The sequence below is a fragment of the Corvus moneduloides genome, chromosome 1, assembly GCF_009650955.1.
Source record: "Corvus moneduloides isolate bCorMon1 chromosome 1, bCorMon1.pri, whole genome shotgun sequence".
NCBI lineage: Eukaryota > Metazoa > Chordata > Aves > Passeriformes > Corvidae > Corvus > Corvus moneduloides.
In genome coordinates, this window is record NC_045476.1 from 36,213,730 (window position 1) to 36,230,916 (window position 17,187).

General features: G+C 40.2%; 3 protein-coding genes across 10 annotated transcripts in view; 1 reads left to right on the forward strand and 2 right to left on the reverse strand.

The window, feature by feature from the left end:
- BBS9 (Bardet-Biedl syndrome 9) overlaps nt 1-9,385 on the reverse strand; it is a 298,489-nt gene extending 289,104 nt beyond the window's left edge. For 3 of the 4 annotated variants that reach the window (XM_032105273.1, XM_032105262.1, XM_032105282.1), the window contains exons 1-5: nt 9,197-9,385; nt 7,979-8,099; nt 4,482-4,632; nt 3,269-3,333; nt 725-838 (exon numbers count right to left, since the gene is read on the reverse strand). In XM_032105273.1, coding sequence (XP_031961164.1) covers nt 725-838; nt 3,269-3,333; nt 4,482-4,632; nt 7,979-8,090 — 442 coding nt within the window. In that variant the 5' untranslated portion in view covers nt 8,091-8,099; nt 9,197-9,385. Of the gene's footprint in view, nt 1-724; nt 839-3,268; nt 3,334-4,481; nt 4,633-7,978; nt 8,100-9,196 lie in introns of those variants that run through there. The other variant, XM_032105289.1, reaches the window with a different exon arrangement.
- Nucleotides 9,386-9,684: 299 nt separating this feature from the next.
- NT5C3A (5'-nucleotidase, cytosolic IIIA) overlaps nt 9,685-17,187 on the forward strand; it is a 28,413-nt gene continuing 20,910 nt past the window's right edge. Inside the window, exon 1 of one of the 4 annotated variants that reach the window (XM_032105400.1) lies at nt 9,685-9,950. In XM_032105400.1, coding sequence (XP_031961291.1) covers nt 9,839-9,950 — 112 coding nt within the window. In that variant the 5' untranslated portion in view covers nt 9,685-9,838. Of the gene's footprint in view, nt 9,977-17,187 lie in introns of all 4 variants that reach the window. The other 3 variants (XM_032105406.1, XM_032105428.1, XM_032105407.1) reach the window with 3 other exon arrangements.
- FKBP9 (FKBP prolyl isomerase 9) overlaps nt 15,941-17,187 on the reverse strand; it is a 44,730-nt gene continuing 43,483 nt past the window's right edge. For both annotated transcript variants that reach the window (XM_032105389.1, XM_032105379.1), the window contains one exon: nt 15,941-16,809. In XM_032105389.1, the coding sequence (XP_031961280.1) occupies nt 16,793-16,809 (17 nt within the window). In that variant the 3' untranslated portion in view covers nt 15,941-16,792. The remainder of the gene's footprint in view (nt 16,810-17,187) is intronic.

Sequence of the window (17,187 nt, forward strand, 5' to 3'; positions counted from 1 at the left end):
CCTGTATATATTTGCCATCTTGATGCAGGAGACTTTCTGCCTTAGAAAGTGACTATCACTGCCAACAGTTTAGTGACACTACTTATTTTGATGACTGCCACCCCCAATATTTTTGGGCAATCTCTACTTCTGAACAGAAAGATATATTATGCAAAGCCAATCTAAATGCTTCCACATGGGAACACAAAAAACATTCACAAAGTCAAAGAAGACTGTTATCTATTAAACACATTCAAATCTACAGACACACCATAAATACTATTGTCCACTGTTATTTTTTCCAATCAAAGTTTAAGTATTTTTTTTAGAAGTCTGCATTACACATATTTCAAGACATTTTATGCTTTAGGTTCAGCAAAAGATGTTAACTTTTTAACTTGTCCAGGATAAGCAAGTGCAGAAAAGTAAAACAGAATTAAAGCATAGAAGAAAACAATTATTTTTAGATATTAAAGTACTTTACAAGGGAAGAGCCAGGAATTTTGTCATGTTTTTTAAAATCAATGTTTTCCTTGTAGACTCATATCCAGTTCAAAATGTGAGAAAATAACTACTCTGCATTTAATATTCTTTGCTCATTTGAACTTGAGTTATTTTCAATATGTATCAGATAAAAAGTACCATCATGCATAGAAAGATGTTTTCCTCTAGACAGCAGCATCATGCTGCCTTTCAAAATTCTGTTAAACAACTAATTATAAAGAATATACAACAAGGAGCTTACCTTTTACACCACCAAATGGACCATAAGTCATATTACAAGCAGTTCTCTGAAGATTGTGCTCATACATCAGTTTAATCTGATACTGGTTCCCATGCTCCACATTCCCCTGAGTTCCTACAAAAAAAACAAAGGGTAAGTATTTATTAATTTGATCCACACACTGTGGAAGAAGTAAAGGGGTATGAGTGTAAACAATCTGAAAAAAATGTAACTTAATTTCTAGTGACTTTTGGGATATGTAGGCTCACACTGCTGCTTTCTGAAAAAAAAAAACACCAAGCTACAAAATTCCTAAAGGCCAGAACCAGAAATAAGGTCTCATTATACTATACATACTATAAAGACCTCGCAAGAGGCTGAGATTTTATTATTTAAACGTATTTTTCATGTTGGACGCACCTCTAAGATCAGAAAAAAAGCCTGCTCAAAGGGGAATTCTTATGATTCTCTAGCTATCTGGTAAATATACTTTATCCAACAGCCAGCCTCAGCTGCAATAGTCTCTGCCACAAATTAAGCTGCAGCTGGTCATTAGCTACAATTTGACAAAGCTATGTTTAGGGTACACCTATCACTTGCCTTTACTTTGCCTGAAATTGAATGCAGTGGTCAGCAATGCAAAGATAAAAGACAAACATATGGTAGCAAAAATATTTTTGTGATATACATCACATTCTCTGAAAATGTCTGCATGAATTTTAACTTCCTGTTTCCTTCAGGGAATGAGCAGAAATTAAAAGTCTTTCTAAATAAACTAAAGTTCCTCTTTCAAGAATCAAGTTCTTCCTGAACACCATGGAGAAAGTAAACTTCATTGCATAAAGTAATACTTAAGGACTAATATTAGCAAGGAAAAAAAATAAACCAAAACTTTTGAGAACAGTCACACACATCAGCTGGGAAAAAGGTGTTCTGTGCTAAATCCTACCACAGCTTTAATTATACAAAGATTATTCCAACAACAACTTAAGCAATATTCTATGAAAGACTTGTAGCTTATGCTAACCTTTTAGGCAATTTCTCCAATCAAATCAAACATAGTTTTTAAGCAATTACACCTAAAGCAGGCCCACATTAGGGAAAAGACTGGAATAGACATGAGGGGAAAGGCGCTGGCTGACTAGTAACCAGATAATCAGCAACACTTTGGGATAAACAAGTTAGAAAGTAGCCAGTCTGTGTACAATGACTGTAATACAATACCAAGGCCATACTTGAGTCAGCCCTGAAGGTGCTTTTATTTGTCAGAGAAGCAGGATAGTGATTTTATTATGAATAACAGATATGGTAACACGTACAAAGCAAGTAAAGATTCCACTTTAAGAAAGCATAATTTTCCTTAAAAGCACAAAGAAATAATGATAGTTATTTCTCAAAGGAGCTTGTTTGAGAGTACCCACTCAGATCACAGAAATTACCATTAAAGTATAAATGTTTACAGATTAGTATGAAAAGTCTATTAAGGCGTTGCAAAATATTACTTTTATTATTACTTAGCTGCTTAAGCCATGTAGACCAAACAGCATATTATAACTACTAAAGACTTCTAGACTTACTGGGTGCTGCTAATGCAAATTTTAAAATAAATTGTTTTAATAAAAATTGTACTGGTAGGCTGCAGTCCTAAGGCATAAACACTATTACAGCAAATGGAAACCATGAAGACTGCAGTACTTCTCAAAGAATCCCTCCTCAGCAAAGATCACTTTCACAGGTGTTTCCAGATAGGCAAAGAGAATCTAAAAAGAGAGCACATTTTTGTAATCTTATCTGACCACAAGGCTGTAAATAGGAAGCAAGCTGCTCCTAGAAGAAAAGCATGCTCTTGTAACAAAAGGAACCACAGAGTGTGTCCCTGCATGGAGAAAATTAACAATGCCATGTTGTCTATTGAATTTTGAAGATGGGTGTACCATTAATAGACTGTTAAATCTGTGCTTTGCCCTCAGCATACGGAAGAAAAAAATCAGTGCATAGAATATGTATTTCGCATCTTGGCTCTTCACATACACAGAGAATACATCATATAGAATTTCCAGCCAAAGGAAGTAAAAGAAAGCGGATTTAAGAGAAAACATCGTGGTTTCACCTTCTTACCAGTATTAACCTCCTGTCTTCTCATGGGCTATCTTACCAATGTTCTGGCTTTCTAAAAAATTATCTGGACTTCTGAGTTCAGAAAGAATTGTAATTGTTTCTTTTTAAAGAGCTAAGCAGGTTGGCATTATACAACCATTTGTTCATTAGCATTTTGAACAATAACACCAATTCATAAAACCATAATGAGAACTAATTGCTCACAATCACTGCTAACCACAGACCACCACAGACATCACAGCATCTCAGGCATGGAGCAGACCAGCAAACCTCTGCTAAACCTAATTACTAATGTTTCCTCTTCATACACAGGCTTGAGTGAAAGAACATGACTGCAGATCTTCAGAGATGATGAGCAAACACTGTATATACCAAGTTTAACATTAACCTAATCCAAACTTTAGAATACACTTAAAATCACTGGAAAGCTTGGATCTGTAAACTAACCTGAAACAGCATACACACAGAGTTTTCGGCAATGCAACACAGCTAGATGAAGTCCTTCAGTACCACTGTAAAGAAGGGTGTAAAAAACATTATTTTCAGATAAATTCAAGTAAAATTCATACAGGATAAAATTCAAGTAACATGTTGAAATTGCTGTCACATGTGAGCCAAATGCAGAGGTTTGGGTGTTAGATATTAGCATATAAACTCAGAAGTACTGATCTTCCTAAATTCATGCTGAAGTGTTTAGAGTTAATTTCAAAATCAAAATTAATCCTTTATGAACATTTTTTCAGATTCCAATATGAAGAGCAACTCAGATATTTTCCCAGTTTAGTCTGAACCTCATTTGAAACAAGGTGCTGTTAATCCTTCTTGGAGGGATGATATGAGGATCATCCCTCCAAACAAGCATATTCAGCAATCACAGACACTACCTTTTTTTTAATTCACATTTGTATGAGCTGCATGGAACCTTCAAACCCTCACATTCTTCTTCCCCCAAACCCAAGTAGCATTTCCAGCACAGAAAGTATTTGTGCTGCAACCATAGAAAATGTTTTAGCTCATTTCACACAGTAAGGCATTATCATTCTTGCACAGGGTCACTCTGGGAGTATTTGACCCTTTGGTCTCAGAGCCTTAATCTTTCCCATGGTTAGTACTTCCATTTTTTAAATAAAGTTCATGCTTCAGTATTAGAAGTTAATTTCAAAATTAAAATTAATCCTTTAAGAATTAATTTCTAAAATGAAGTTCTCCTAAGTAGATTCTCTTACAGCCAATTAACTATAAGGTGTTTTCCTCAGAGTCACAGTATCTCTACCTGGCCACTTATTTCCACTAAATTCATTGGAATTAAGGATCTTCTATCCTCTATCAAACAGGAAACAAATGGCCAGTATTACATCTTAGATCATAACAAGTTAGCCACGTACTCTTAACACCTTACAAGATAACTTTCAATGTATAGTTTTTCCTGTTCTACATACTTCTAAAAAATTGCATGTGGGAGATTATCCTCTATATATACCTTAAGTGAAAATTCTCTCATATCAAGATGAATCAAGCAGCAGATAAATGCATATTATTGGATTCATAGATGTGATTAATAGTTGTCCATCTAGAAACTGAAAACTCACCCTCCAAAACAAAGGAAGGAAATCACATCTAAGACTTAAATAAACAGCACCATAACCTGCCATTTACTTACGAAACAAATTTTCCTACTTCCACCTGCAATATTGGTTCTCGCAACTGCACTTCCAAGAGTAGGTCTTCGGGTTGTACTTCGTCTCCAGGTTTCACAGGATGTGGATTAAAGATTCGGAGATATCCCTTATAACTGCCCACAATAACTTTATCTAAAAAACAAACAAACAAAAACAACATGTAGGATACTACACAGTACAATAGTACATGTGGAATTCAATTTGCTGCAGAGTGCTTCAAATAATACCCTAAAAAGAAAGAATAGGTTGACATGATTCAATTAATGTTCATTATGCTCTGTCTTCTAAATTGCTAAAGTTTAACTTTAGCAATTGCATTTTTTGCAGATACATGAATATCTGTCAGCACCAGTGATGGTAGCAATAGGGTTGAGTGTTTATGGATAAGAATCAGGGAGAAGGCCAATGAGGCAGGTATCATGGTGGGAGTCTGTTACAGACCACCCAAAAAGGACAAAGAGGCAATGAATATTCTATAAGCAGCTTGAAGAAGTCTCACAATCACCAGCCCTTGCTCTTGTGGAGGACTTCAACTTACCAGATGTCTGCTGAAAATATAACAGAGCAGAGAGGAACTGTCTAGGAGATTCTTGGAGTGTACGAAAGATAACTGCCTGACACAACTGGTGAAGGAGCCAACTAGGGAAGGTGCCCCACTGGATTTGTTGTTTGTGAACAGAGAAGGATTTGTAGGTTATATGATGGTTGGAGGCAGTAGTGGGCACAGCAATCACAAAATTTTATTTTCAATTCTTAGAGAAGGAAGGAAGGGGGACAGCAGAAGGGCTGTCATAGGCTTCCTGAGGGCATATTTTCACCCATTCAGGAGATTGGCTGACAGAGTCCCTTAGAAAGCAGTCCTGCAGGGCAAAGGGGCCCAGGAAGGCTGAACATTTGTAACAAAGGAAATCTTAAAAGGTACAGGACCAGGCCATCCCCATGTGCCAAAAGACAAGTTTGCAGGGAAGAACACCATCCTGCCTGAACAGAGCTTTGGCTGGAACTCAGGAAAAAGAGGAGATATGACCTCTGGAAGAAGGGGCAGCTGAATCAGGGGGCTGCAAGGATGTTGCGAGGTTATGCAGGAAGAAAATTAGAAGGGGCAAAACCCAACTAGAACTTAGTCTAGCTACTGCCATAGAAGACAATAAAAACGTTTCTATCAATGTATCAGCAACAGAAGGAAGACCCAGGAGAATCTCCATTCTTATGGGACATGGGGGGAAACATAGTGATAAAGGATAAGGAAAAGGCTGAGGTACTTAGTGTTGCCTTTGGCTTAGTCTTCAACAGAACAACAGTAGTTCTCTGGGTACCCAGCTTCCTGAGCTGGAAAACAGGAACAGGGAGCAGAATGAGGTTCCCATAATGCAAGGGGAAATAGGCAACATACTGCTACACCACTTAGACACAAACACAAGTCTATGGGGCAAGATGGGATCCACCCAGGAACACTGAGAGAGTTAGTGGAAGTGCTCACCAAGCTACTCCCTGTTATTTATCGTCAGTCCTGACTCACCAGGGAGCTCCCAGTTGACTGGAAGTTAGCAAATGTGATGCCCATCTACAAGAAGAGTCAGAAGGAGGATCTGGAGAACTACAGGCCAGTCAGCCTGACCTCAGTGCCAGGAAAGTCATGGAGCATATCATCTTGAGTGCCATCATGCAACTTGTATGCATGGGATGCAGGGGATCGGACCCAGCAATGGGGTTTATGAAGGGCAGGTTCTGTTTGGCCAACTTATCTCCTACTGTGACAAAGTGACCAGCTTAGTGGACAGGGGACATATTGTGGATGTTGTTTACCTAGACTTCAGTAAACCTTTGACAGCATTTCCCACAGCATTTGCCTGGAGAAACTGGGTGATCATGGCTTGGACATGTGCATTGTTCACTGGGCAAAATTTGGGTGGGTGGCTGAGCCCAGAGAGTGGTGGTGAACTGACTTACACCCAGATGGCGACTGGTCACAAGTGACATTCCCCAGAGCTCAGTACTGGGGCCAGTCCTGTTTATTGTCTTTATCAATGACCTGGATGAGGGGATCCAGTGCACCCTCAGTAAGTTTGCTGACGACACGAAGTTGGGTGGGATGGTTGATCTGCTAGAGGGTCAGATGGCTCTGTAGCAGGATCTGGACAGGCTGGAGCAATGGGTCAAGGCCAATCATATGAGGTCCAACAAGGCCAAGTGCCAGATCATTCACTTCAGTCACAACAACCCCATGCAACACAACAGGCTTGGGGAACAGTTGCAGGAAAGCTGCCCAACAGAACAGTACCTGCGGTGACGGCCGACAGCAGCTGGAAAATGAGCCAGCATGTGCCCAGGCAGCCAAGAAGGCCAATGGCATCCTGGCCTGTATCAGAATGTGTGTGGCCAGAGAAGTATTGCCCCCCTGTATTCAGCACTGGTGAGATTGCACCTCAAATACTGTATTCAGTTTGGGGCCCCTCGCTACAAGAAAGTCATGGAGGTGGTGGAGCACGGCCAGAGAAGGGCAACAAAGCCAGCAAAGGGCTTAGACGTGTACCAGGGGATGTAAAACCTAGATGGGATACTAGGAAAAATTTCACCAAAAGGATTGTGAAGAATTGGAAGAGAGTGCCATGGGAACTGTTTGAATCACCATCCCTGGTGGTATTTAAAAGACGTGTAGACGTGGTGCTCAAGGACATGGTTTAGTAGTGAACACAGAGTGTTAGCTGTCGGACTCAATCATCTTAAAGGTCTTTTCCAATCTAAATGACTCTAATGAATTTCTACTGAAAAAGGCTGTACACCAAATCAGTAACAGCTCAACTTTATTCAAATTGTCCTGAAAAGGGAGAGTCTTACATTAAAATTATTTTCGAAGAGTATGGCAGGAATGAAATCAAACTCAAGTACCTCTACTGGGCAAAAACAAAGTTCCAAGGTGAGCATGATATCATAAAGATCCCAATAATTTATTAATTTTTTAAAAATACACACACAAAAACTCTCCCTGACAGCAAAGATCATTTCACATTATTAATGACTACACAGAAAAGCAGGGTTTACTCAAGCAGAGTCACTTATTTCAATCATCACTTATTTTGCAGACCAAAAGGGCTGTTCATTTGTTTTTCTAAATTCTTAACTTTTTAGCTCTCACCTTCCTTTTTTTTCTCCCCTTAGGTTATTATAAGTCACAATGTGTTTGCTCCCATGACTAACTGAAAATTCTTTATTTTAAAGATATCTACCATTGAGGGAATAAGACATAAGAAAAGTTACTAGAGAACACAAGCAAGAATTAACATGTTGAGCAACATACAAATATAAAAAGACAGAGAGCACTGAATTTGTCTTCTTAAGCCTACAAGGACACATTAAAGATAGCAGACCTAAAACTAACCAGCCAACTAGCCTGGCTAACAAGCTTTCAGCATGCATAGGTCAAAGCAAACTTACAGCAGTGTGGCTTAAAAGCCAGCAATTTCAAGTCTGAATTTACCTTGTCCACTGCCACTATTATCAACATCAGCAACACATAGACAGCCTTGGTCAAATTCTTCCTTTTCTCCAAGTATGGTGGACCACCAGTCTCTAGCTTTAAACAAGGACATTCTTCTTTACTGAAAAGGAAACAAACTACTGTTAAAGCTTATACTAATACATGCAACTGTTTATACAAAAAACTTTTTCTTTGTCAGCAACAGCTTTCCTTAAGTATATTACACCTCTTGGTTTCATACTGCACTAGTGTGAGCTAAATAAATGCTAATTCCAGGTGTCTTGAGTTTCTGATTATATAGTTCAGAAAACAATCTCAGAAATCTTAATGTCATTAGTTAAATTATTTGTGATAGACACTGCTAGTTATATGAAGAAATGCAACAAAATAACAGACTTTTAAGAACTGTTAAATGCCTTCTGTTACAAGCACTAAGTAATAAAAAGTTTTCAAAGTCACAGAACTGAGGTATCTTCTCTCTTATCGAGTACCAGGAAAAAAAAAAAAAAAGGTCTGATGCAAGTCTTCTGCAAGAGAAATTCTTTTTAGACGAGTAAATGGAAACATAAACAGACGACATCAAAACCTCCACCACGTAATCGCCTTGAAGATGCCCCAGTGACACGACTAAAGAACTCGGTCATACAGGGCACAAATCAGCTTTTCTGCTCCCTACCTGATGTTATTTTAAGAAGAGAGGAGGGAAGGAGCGAGGAGGAGACTAATCCCTTTGCAGGCGGCTTGACAATAACATTATCCTAGTTCAAAACTCACAGCTCCATACCTATGAACCCGGACACACTCGATCCCACAGCTCGCACAGGAGGCATGGGGCTGCCAGGCACCGGCAGCTCCAGCGGGAAGAAGGGAAAAAGACGGAATTGGGAAAAAACGCAGCCTGCAAGCCCGGGCCTTTCCTCTTTAAAGGAAACCAAGTCCGGCAAACAAAAACACTTATTTTCCACCTTTTTCCCGTCGCTATGCCCGCTAGGCAACCTGCCGCCACCGAGCGCGGGCTGGCACAACCCTCCACACACACCCCCGCACTCCCTCCTGCCCTCTCAGAGTCCCTGAGCAGCACCCACAGCGCCTACACAGAGCCACGGATAGGGACACGGACGGACGAACGGACAGACAGACAGACAAACACACACACACACACACACAGAGATACACACATCCCCGTGGAGCGGGAGAAGGAGCCCGGCGGGGGCTTACTTGGGCGGGAGGCGACAGCTCCCTGGCACGGTGCAGTCCCGAGCCGCCCCGGAGCGGCAGCCCCGCTTCCTCACAGGAGCTCCTCACTCAGGCGCGGCCCAAGGCGAGGCACAGAGTGCAGGGCTACACGCGCATTCCCACCGCCGCCGCCATCTCCAGCATCCTCCTCTCCCCGCCGCCGGCACCAATCTCATACCCCCCCGCGCCGCGCCCCGCCCAGGATGGAGCTTGGGAAATGTAGTTTGGGAAGCGGCGCCATGGGCCGTTGGGCTCTTTCATTTCGTCCTGTACGGAGGGGAAGGGCAAAGCAGAGAAGCATTCCTTTTGTATTTTCTGAGAGGAGGAAAAGAACCCCACAACCCTAAACACGCAGACACACGTGCTTCTTCTTCTTCAAAGCCCCTCACAGAAACCTCTTCCTCTCAAGGCGCCCAACTCCACACGCCCGTCCACCCTTTTCCTCCCCCTTTTCCCTGTGGTACGGCCGGCGAGGGGCCGGGACGGCGGGGCTCGTGCGGCGGCGGTCGTTGCCGATCCGGCGGTCGGTCAGTGGCGACCCGCCGGGGTCCGGCTCCCTCACCCACACTGAGGGCGCAGCCGCGCTTCCCCGCAGCGGCTCCCGGCGCCTCGGGAACTACTACCATGGACAGGACCGCCGTGGCCAAGATGGGAGCGGTGGCGAGCGCCAGCGTGTGCGCGCTGGTGGGCGGGGTGGTGCTGGCGCAGTACATCTTCACCATGAAGAAGAAGACGGGTAAGAAGACCAAGATCATCGAGATGGTACGTGGTAAGAGGCCGAGAGCCCCTCGGCCCCCGGACGCACGCCCTTCTTGTCCGTCTTCTCCTGCGGCCGGCGGCTCCCCACGGCCGTCCCCGCGGAGCCAGGCGCATATCCCGGGGGGATGTCTGGAGAGGTAGAAGGGGGACCTTGGGCTCAGTTTGGGATTTCTGTACGGACAGGAGCTGGAGGCAGGAGCAGCTGTTCCACCTCAGCGTGACCCACTGGCACGGAAAGGGTGCGTGTGGAAAGGGTCTGCGCCGTCCTGCTCCGTCCTGTCCGGCCCATATGTACCTGTGGGATACATATCTACCCGTAGGATACATATGTACCCGTGGGTGTTGGTGGTAATTTACAAGCCTGCTTGTAATTTGTTTAAAAGAAAAATGGACATGCACACGCACGTGTTCAACCATCTGTTGAAACTGGGAAGCACAGTCTGTTCGCAGTTACTATAAAAGGAAGATGGAGCTCGCTCTCTCTTGCTGCCCTTGTTAAACTTGTTACTTAGGAAATCGTTTAAATATCTGCTTATAAATAACTGGATCGTAAAAGGTCTTAGTTTGGGCAACGTGCTGATTATGTGGAAGTCCTTCAAATTTTGTGATTTGGACACCACCGTACCGAAGAACTGAACTGAAATAGTCAAGGCACTTGATGTTAGCTAATGGCTATTTTGTGATCTCCCCTGATGAATTTTACTGAAAGGTCTGATGAATTTTTGTAATTACACGTGGAAGCAGATTTCAGTAAGAGCTAGGATTCTGTATGTAAATTGTGAGCTGCCTAAGTACTCACTTGGCCACGCATTGCCATGCTTGCCAGTGGAATTCATGCTGTGCAGTTTGTGATAAAGTGGGTCTAAAGAATTCTACTGTGGGTTTTTGCTAATCGTAGGCATCACTTACTGTTGAAAAAAATTTTCTAGTCATCAGTCATGTCATCTGACAATTTGGAGGGGGGTGCTTTGCTTTTTAGTTTCTCCAAGTCCACTTCCAACAGCTTGTGGGAGAGCAGAAAGTTTGGATTGCCACTTTAGAGAGGTTTTAGATCTATTTCTATGAAAGGGCTTTGGACTCTGTAGTAGGATTTTACAAAACTCATTTGAAAATTTACGGTGGCATAACACTGGTTAACTATAAATTTTATTTTATTTTTTTAATTCTAGTACTCTAATGCCAGAACTTACTTGTGAGTTATGTGGACAATAAAAGAGCAACATCTAAAAGCTTGATGATATGAGTGCTCGAAAGGCAAATCCAATAGTTTCACTAACTCCTGCTCATAATACCTGATTTGAGCTGTAGTTCAGAAAGTACCTAATAATTGCTAAAAGGTATTTATATTAACTTTCGTACAATACTTAAGAGGTGTTTTGGCTGGGAAGACTTGAATTTTGCCAAGATTTTGCCTTTGGTAAGGGAAAAAATCATTACATCAATGCTAAATTGATTTCTGGTAAGTGATTTTCTTAAGTACATACTTCAGATGACATTTTCAGAGCTATGTTCTTGGACACAAACCTATGATCCTAAGTAGATATTTCCAAAATTCCACTTTTATGGTTAGAGCTTTTCTCAGCTTTAAATTGCAAGGAAAAAATAAGCTTGTTGAAAGCATGTCCAATTTCTCATGCAGAAACATTTTATCAGTTGGATGCAACACGTTCATACTCAGAGAGTGAGCATTTCAGCTGATATTCAGGTTGGCTGCTTCCTCAGCTAGTTCCTTAGTTCTAACGATGCAAGTCTTCTTTCTTAAGTAGTATTTTCAGTGGACACATCTATTCGCTCTGCAATTTCTTTGAAATAAGTGAAATAGTTATCTAAACTTCATACCAAGGAGCTGAGTTTGTCAAGTATGGGCAAAAATGTGTACATGCGTTTTACTTGAATATGCTGCATTCTGAAGAACTTTCTGAAATAGTTTTATCCACCAATGTAGATTTGATTCAATGTTTGTCATTTACAAGACACTGTATCGGTTTTGTTTTATGACAAGAGAGACCTTTCTTTGAGCTGTGGGGGAGAAGATGCTGTTTTCCAGTCTGTAACTTAGTGTAAGTTAGGATGGTGGTGAGGAACAACACTGCTTTATTGAAATGTATTTTTTCCAATGCCAGGCTGGTCTTCTGTGTTAAATTAAAATTATGGGATCGTTTTTGTATTTCAGCAGATTTTTTTGCTTCAAATTTTCTTTGGGGACCATTACACTTTAGTTTTATATCCACATTAGACTCAGAATTACCTTCATGTATAACTTTTATCAAAAGCAGTAGGGAGCAGGCCTATTTACACCTTAGTTAGGTGAATGAAATATTCTTTTATTATAATTAGCTACAGCAGGTTTTTTTTCTTTGTCAAAATAAGATTAGATGAATATAAAACCCAAGTGTAAGTGAAAAAAAAAATACAACTGTCTTTAAGTGCTAAAAAGACTGGGACTTTTACAAATCAAATGGAACATCTATAACACAAGTTAATATCAAGGATTATGATGCCAAGAATGTTTAATGTGAAGAAAAGTGGAAAGGATTCTCAAGCATTGTGGGAAAGGGTAACCCTCTTTCCTTGTTGAATAATGAAATCAAGTAATTCTTAAATATCTAGCTCACATTTCAGTAGATGAATTCCTTAGCACACCAGTTATCCTGGTACACAGATTTAAGCTTAATGAAGACACCTTAAAATTACTCCATCTTATTTGATAGAAAAGGTTTAAATTTGTAATTAAAGTGTTAATATTGTGTCTTCATCGACCATGTGTAGTTTGCGAACAGGGAGTTTCCCTTAGGCACTTGTCAATGTAGACAGAGTTACTTCAGCTCCACTTCTGAAGTAGCAGAGGCATTAATAGTAATGTTCACATGAAGCTTCACTCTGTGTGGCAAGAAACAACCATCTCCCAAAGCCTTCTGTTATTACTTTTCACAGCCACGTTGCCAATTCTGTGAAACTGTGTGTTTCTACAGTCAGGTGAAAGCAAAAGTTAGCCACAATGTTGCTAAGTTTAATTTAAAGGATGGTTAATAATTCATAGATTCTCAGAGTAACTTTTTAGAAAATGTTTCCTGTCTATTTTAGGAAGAGATCAAATATTATAGTAACATTCAGTCTTTTGGATTTTTCAGGCCAGAGACAAGTTTGCAATTAAGTTGTGGATTCCTGTACAGCAAATAGTTGTATTGCCAATAGACTTCAACCTTTTATGAGCTCAGCAGAAAACAGGTGTTCACGAAGTAGAGCGAAAAACATTGCCTAAATCTTTCAAAACACTCACTTGTAAGCAGTAGTCCATGTTAATTAAAATAGTTAACATAAGAAAAACTTCTTAGAGGAGTAACGGTATTTTTTGTTGTCTGTTTAATAAACAAACTTGTTGAAATCTTGGGGGTTTTTTCAGCAGTTTGTTCCTCACTCTTCGGTTTTGGAGTTTTTTATGGTATTTTTTTTATTAGGATAAGAAACATAATAGAGCTGTTTGAAAACAGAATAGCAAAATACCTTAAACTGCGACTTCCTCTCTCACGTTTGTTTTCCAGAAAACTGGGCAAAGGGGTAGTTACATTTGTCTATTTCTCCAATCTGCCCCTCAAGGAAGATGCGTAATTACATGGAAAAGAGACTTTGTATCAAAGTTTAGCAACCACAAATTAACTTCAAAGCAGTTTCTTAGTTTACAGGAAATATTTCAACCTGTCTACTCTCTGGACAGTGTACCTTTTTTTGTGTTAGAGAAGGAAAGAAATGCACGAATTTTTGCAGTGTTAGAGTTTACCTGGAGAGAAATAAGGAGTGAATAAGAAGCAAGGTAACTGATTTATCTATTTCCCTAAGAAATAAAGAAACGTATTCTGTGAGTCTGACTTTAGAGGGTTTATGGGGGAGGGAGGGATGTATTTTTTCAATTATTATTATTTTCTTTTACCTGGCAGTCTCTAGTGAGACTGGGTTCTTGTTTTATGGGGCATAAGAGCATTTGTGCCACAGATGAAGGTACAACTGGCAGCAATCGCAATCACACAGCACTTCTTTATTCTTGTCTTGTTGCTGGTAGCTAGCTGTTATAGTAACTGTGACGTTACTCTGGCAGGTTGACCTCCCAGCAGAGTATAAAGCAGAGGAGTATGTAATGTGTAGCATACATATTCAGGAACCTAATTGGTTGGCATTTGCAACTCCTTTATATGTACTTATGCCTATACAAAGCTGAAGAAGGGTTTGAGTCTGAGTAAACTGGAATCACTAAAAGGGGAATGGAAGGAAAATGGACTCCCTTTAATGATAGCTCTGCAGGACATTGTCACTGTCTGGATGTGCTTGAGAGCTATGCAGTGATATGATCCATGTGGGAATAATACCGTTCAAAAAGAACGGTGCTGTGATACATGAACCTAAGTAGTGAAAAATGAAAGAACTGCTGAGACCTAATACCACTGCTACCTGTTAACATGTGACTGAGAGCCCTTACATTACTAGAGTATTAGAATAATTTTTAGAATATTGTTAACATTTTAAAACCAAGTTAAATTTGACATGAGTACTGGAGATGCCATATAACTATTTCTATAAACCTTGGTTTTTGTTTAGACTGTATTCCGCAGTAGAAAAATCAATTGACAGTGATAGACATCAATTACTAAAACAAGGTTGTTTTGCCCACAGGCTGTTTGCAGAGATAATGATAGTATATGCCACCTAGATAATGCATAGTATCAGGCTGCCTAATGTAAACCACTGTGCATCATATAAATCATCTAGAATGTGGCTTGTAAAGCAAGTTTTCACAAGGGAGGAAAAACCCTAAGGACAATACATGTTGATTGCAACTTGGATACTAGTAATAGTTTTTCATTCTCACTGTAAACTAATTCAGTGGGAAATTTAAGAAATTTGGATCCCAGGAGAATAAAAATCAACTGAACTCCATTTTTCCTCCTCTCACTGTCAAAAACGTCTACTATACAGATTATGTACCTACTGATATTCCACTTCATTTAGTATAGTTAGCTGATCCTACATTGAAGCTATATGTTTCAGGAGCAGGTTTTAATTTTCTGAAATTGCTTCTGCCTGTGTTGGGTTTTTTTTTTTAATTCAGTAGGTCTTGAAACCTACATTCTTACAAGGGATGGGTATGGGAAGATTAATTGAATCTATAATTCTGCATTAGTTTCTTTAGAACTCATTTACCCAAGTTATAAGACTTATCAAAAACATTCTGATGATCTATACCTGAAAACTGAGCTCCAAGTAGTCAATGTAGACATATCAGGATACAATATAGGTTTTAAGTATAGGCTCAGAAGAGCTTGTTTGCTGCTTTCTTTTATCTTTTGTATCAAGTCTTTCTCCAAGACAGAAGAGCAATCTTTCAATTACTGATTCTGCTCTGGAATATATTTACCTTTTAATAAATGCTTGGTATGTGTTAAGTTATATTTTTAAGTGATTTTTCTCCTGTTTGTGATAACTCATTTTTACCCGTTGAGCTATGATGGCATCTATTCTATTAAACTCTTTTTATTGGTCTTTTTAAGACCAGTAGCAAATACTGCGAGTCTTAAACATGTTACCTTTAACTGTCAAACAATATAAGCAGTAATAAGGGTTTTTTTAGTTTTTAGTCTGAATACACATTGCAAATCTGTTCATATTATGAATTAGTCACATAGCATTCCAATCATACCGTTCAGTCTTGAGTTAACAAGAACTACCAGCTTTTGTAAAAAGTATGTAAATTGATCAATATAAGCATTGAAGAGACCCAAGGTATGGACCCATGCATTAATAAGTAGGAGAATACTACCCGTGAATTCAATAGCAATGGACGTGTAAATGTAAAAACATCACAATTTTTGTAAGTCTGGAAACTTGCAAAATGCCTGAACTTTTGAACTTCTTTCTTAAAAAAGAAAAAAAAAAAACCACAAACAAAAAAACACACAAAAAAACCCCCACCACAGCTTCCTTTTACCTTTTATTTTCACTTGCATGAATTACATAATATATGCAAAATACATATTCTTTTCTGTGTTGGCTAGTTCCAATTTACAGTAATAGCCTTCGAGCTATCAGCCTCCATTCTTCCCTCCATGAGTGTGTACACAGGTGTATTTTGTGCAAGTAAACAACAGTGTACTCTTCACCTACTACGAAGGGTTATTACTGGAGAGAGCTTAAGGAAAAGCACGAGAAGAGAAGCAGGCTGTTAGCTTTTATTGCTGTATTTTGGTGCGTTTGTCCGGGGGTAATGAATTTTCACGGTGTAAGTTTTGGCTGGTTGAGCTGCACCAGACGGCTCTGAGCAGCAGGTGGCGCTGGCGCGAACCGTGTCTGGGGCGGTGCACGCTGCTTTGGAAGGAACCTGTCCCTTAAGGAATCTTGGCCCACAGCGAGTGGCTTTTCTCGGCCACTACCCCGCTGCGGTCAGACACGTACAGCTGAACTGCTCCTGCTGCACAGGGGCCCAGAGCAGCAGCCACGTCTGTGCTGCCTGCCAGAGGCTCAGCGCTGAAATTAAGCTAAGCACAACTGAGATGCAGGAATACCCCACAACTATTCTTCCTGGCTTCCTTTCCTAACCGCTGTGCAGGAACAGAAGGCCAGATAAGACTGGGCAAGAGAGTCGTTTATATTGTCGTGGAGGGTGTGTAAAATAAAAGTGAGGGCATGAAGTCTAACCAGCCTTCTTGCAGTCACGGTACTGTGCAGCAGCAGTTGATCTGCAGCAACTGCTTCTTCCTGGGGCACAGTCTTCATACAGCTCTTGACCAGTTGCTGGATGTCACTCTCTTTCTCCCATCCAAAAGCCATCAATCACCAGGGATCAGCTGCTCAAAAACATCAGAGAATTTACGATTGCAGTAGGCAAATTTTTAGTTCAATGTCTATCATGCAGCAGCTTGACTGGCAGTGTACCATTAAGTTGGAATCTGTGACTGTTTTGTTAGTCAACTCTATGGTAAGTTATTTGTGTGGAGCTTCTGACTGTTCAAGAAAAAAAAAAATCAGTGCTCATTAAAAGTCCACAGAATTTTTTTAATTTGGGTAATCATCAAGAGTGCTTTATATGAATGCCAAAAAAAAAAAAAAGAAAAGGAAAGGCATTTTTGAGTACAAGTGGACATATGTTTAAGGCTGCAGCACACAGGTCAAAGACGACACCATTTCTGGTTTAAATACCAGAAGAAACTATATTATTTTCATTCATT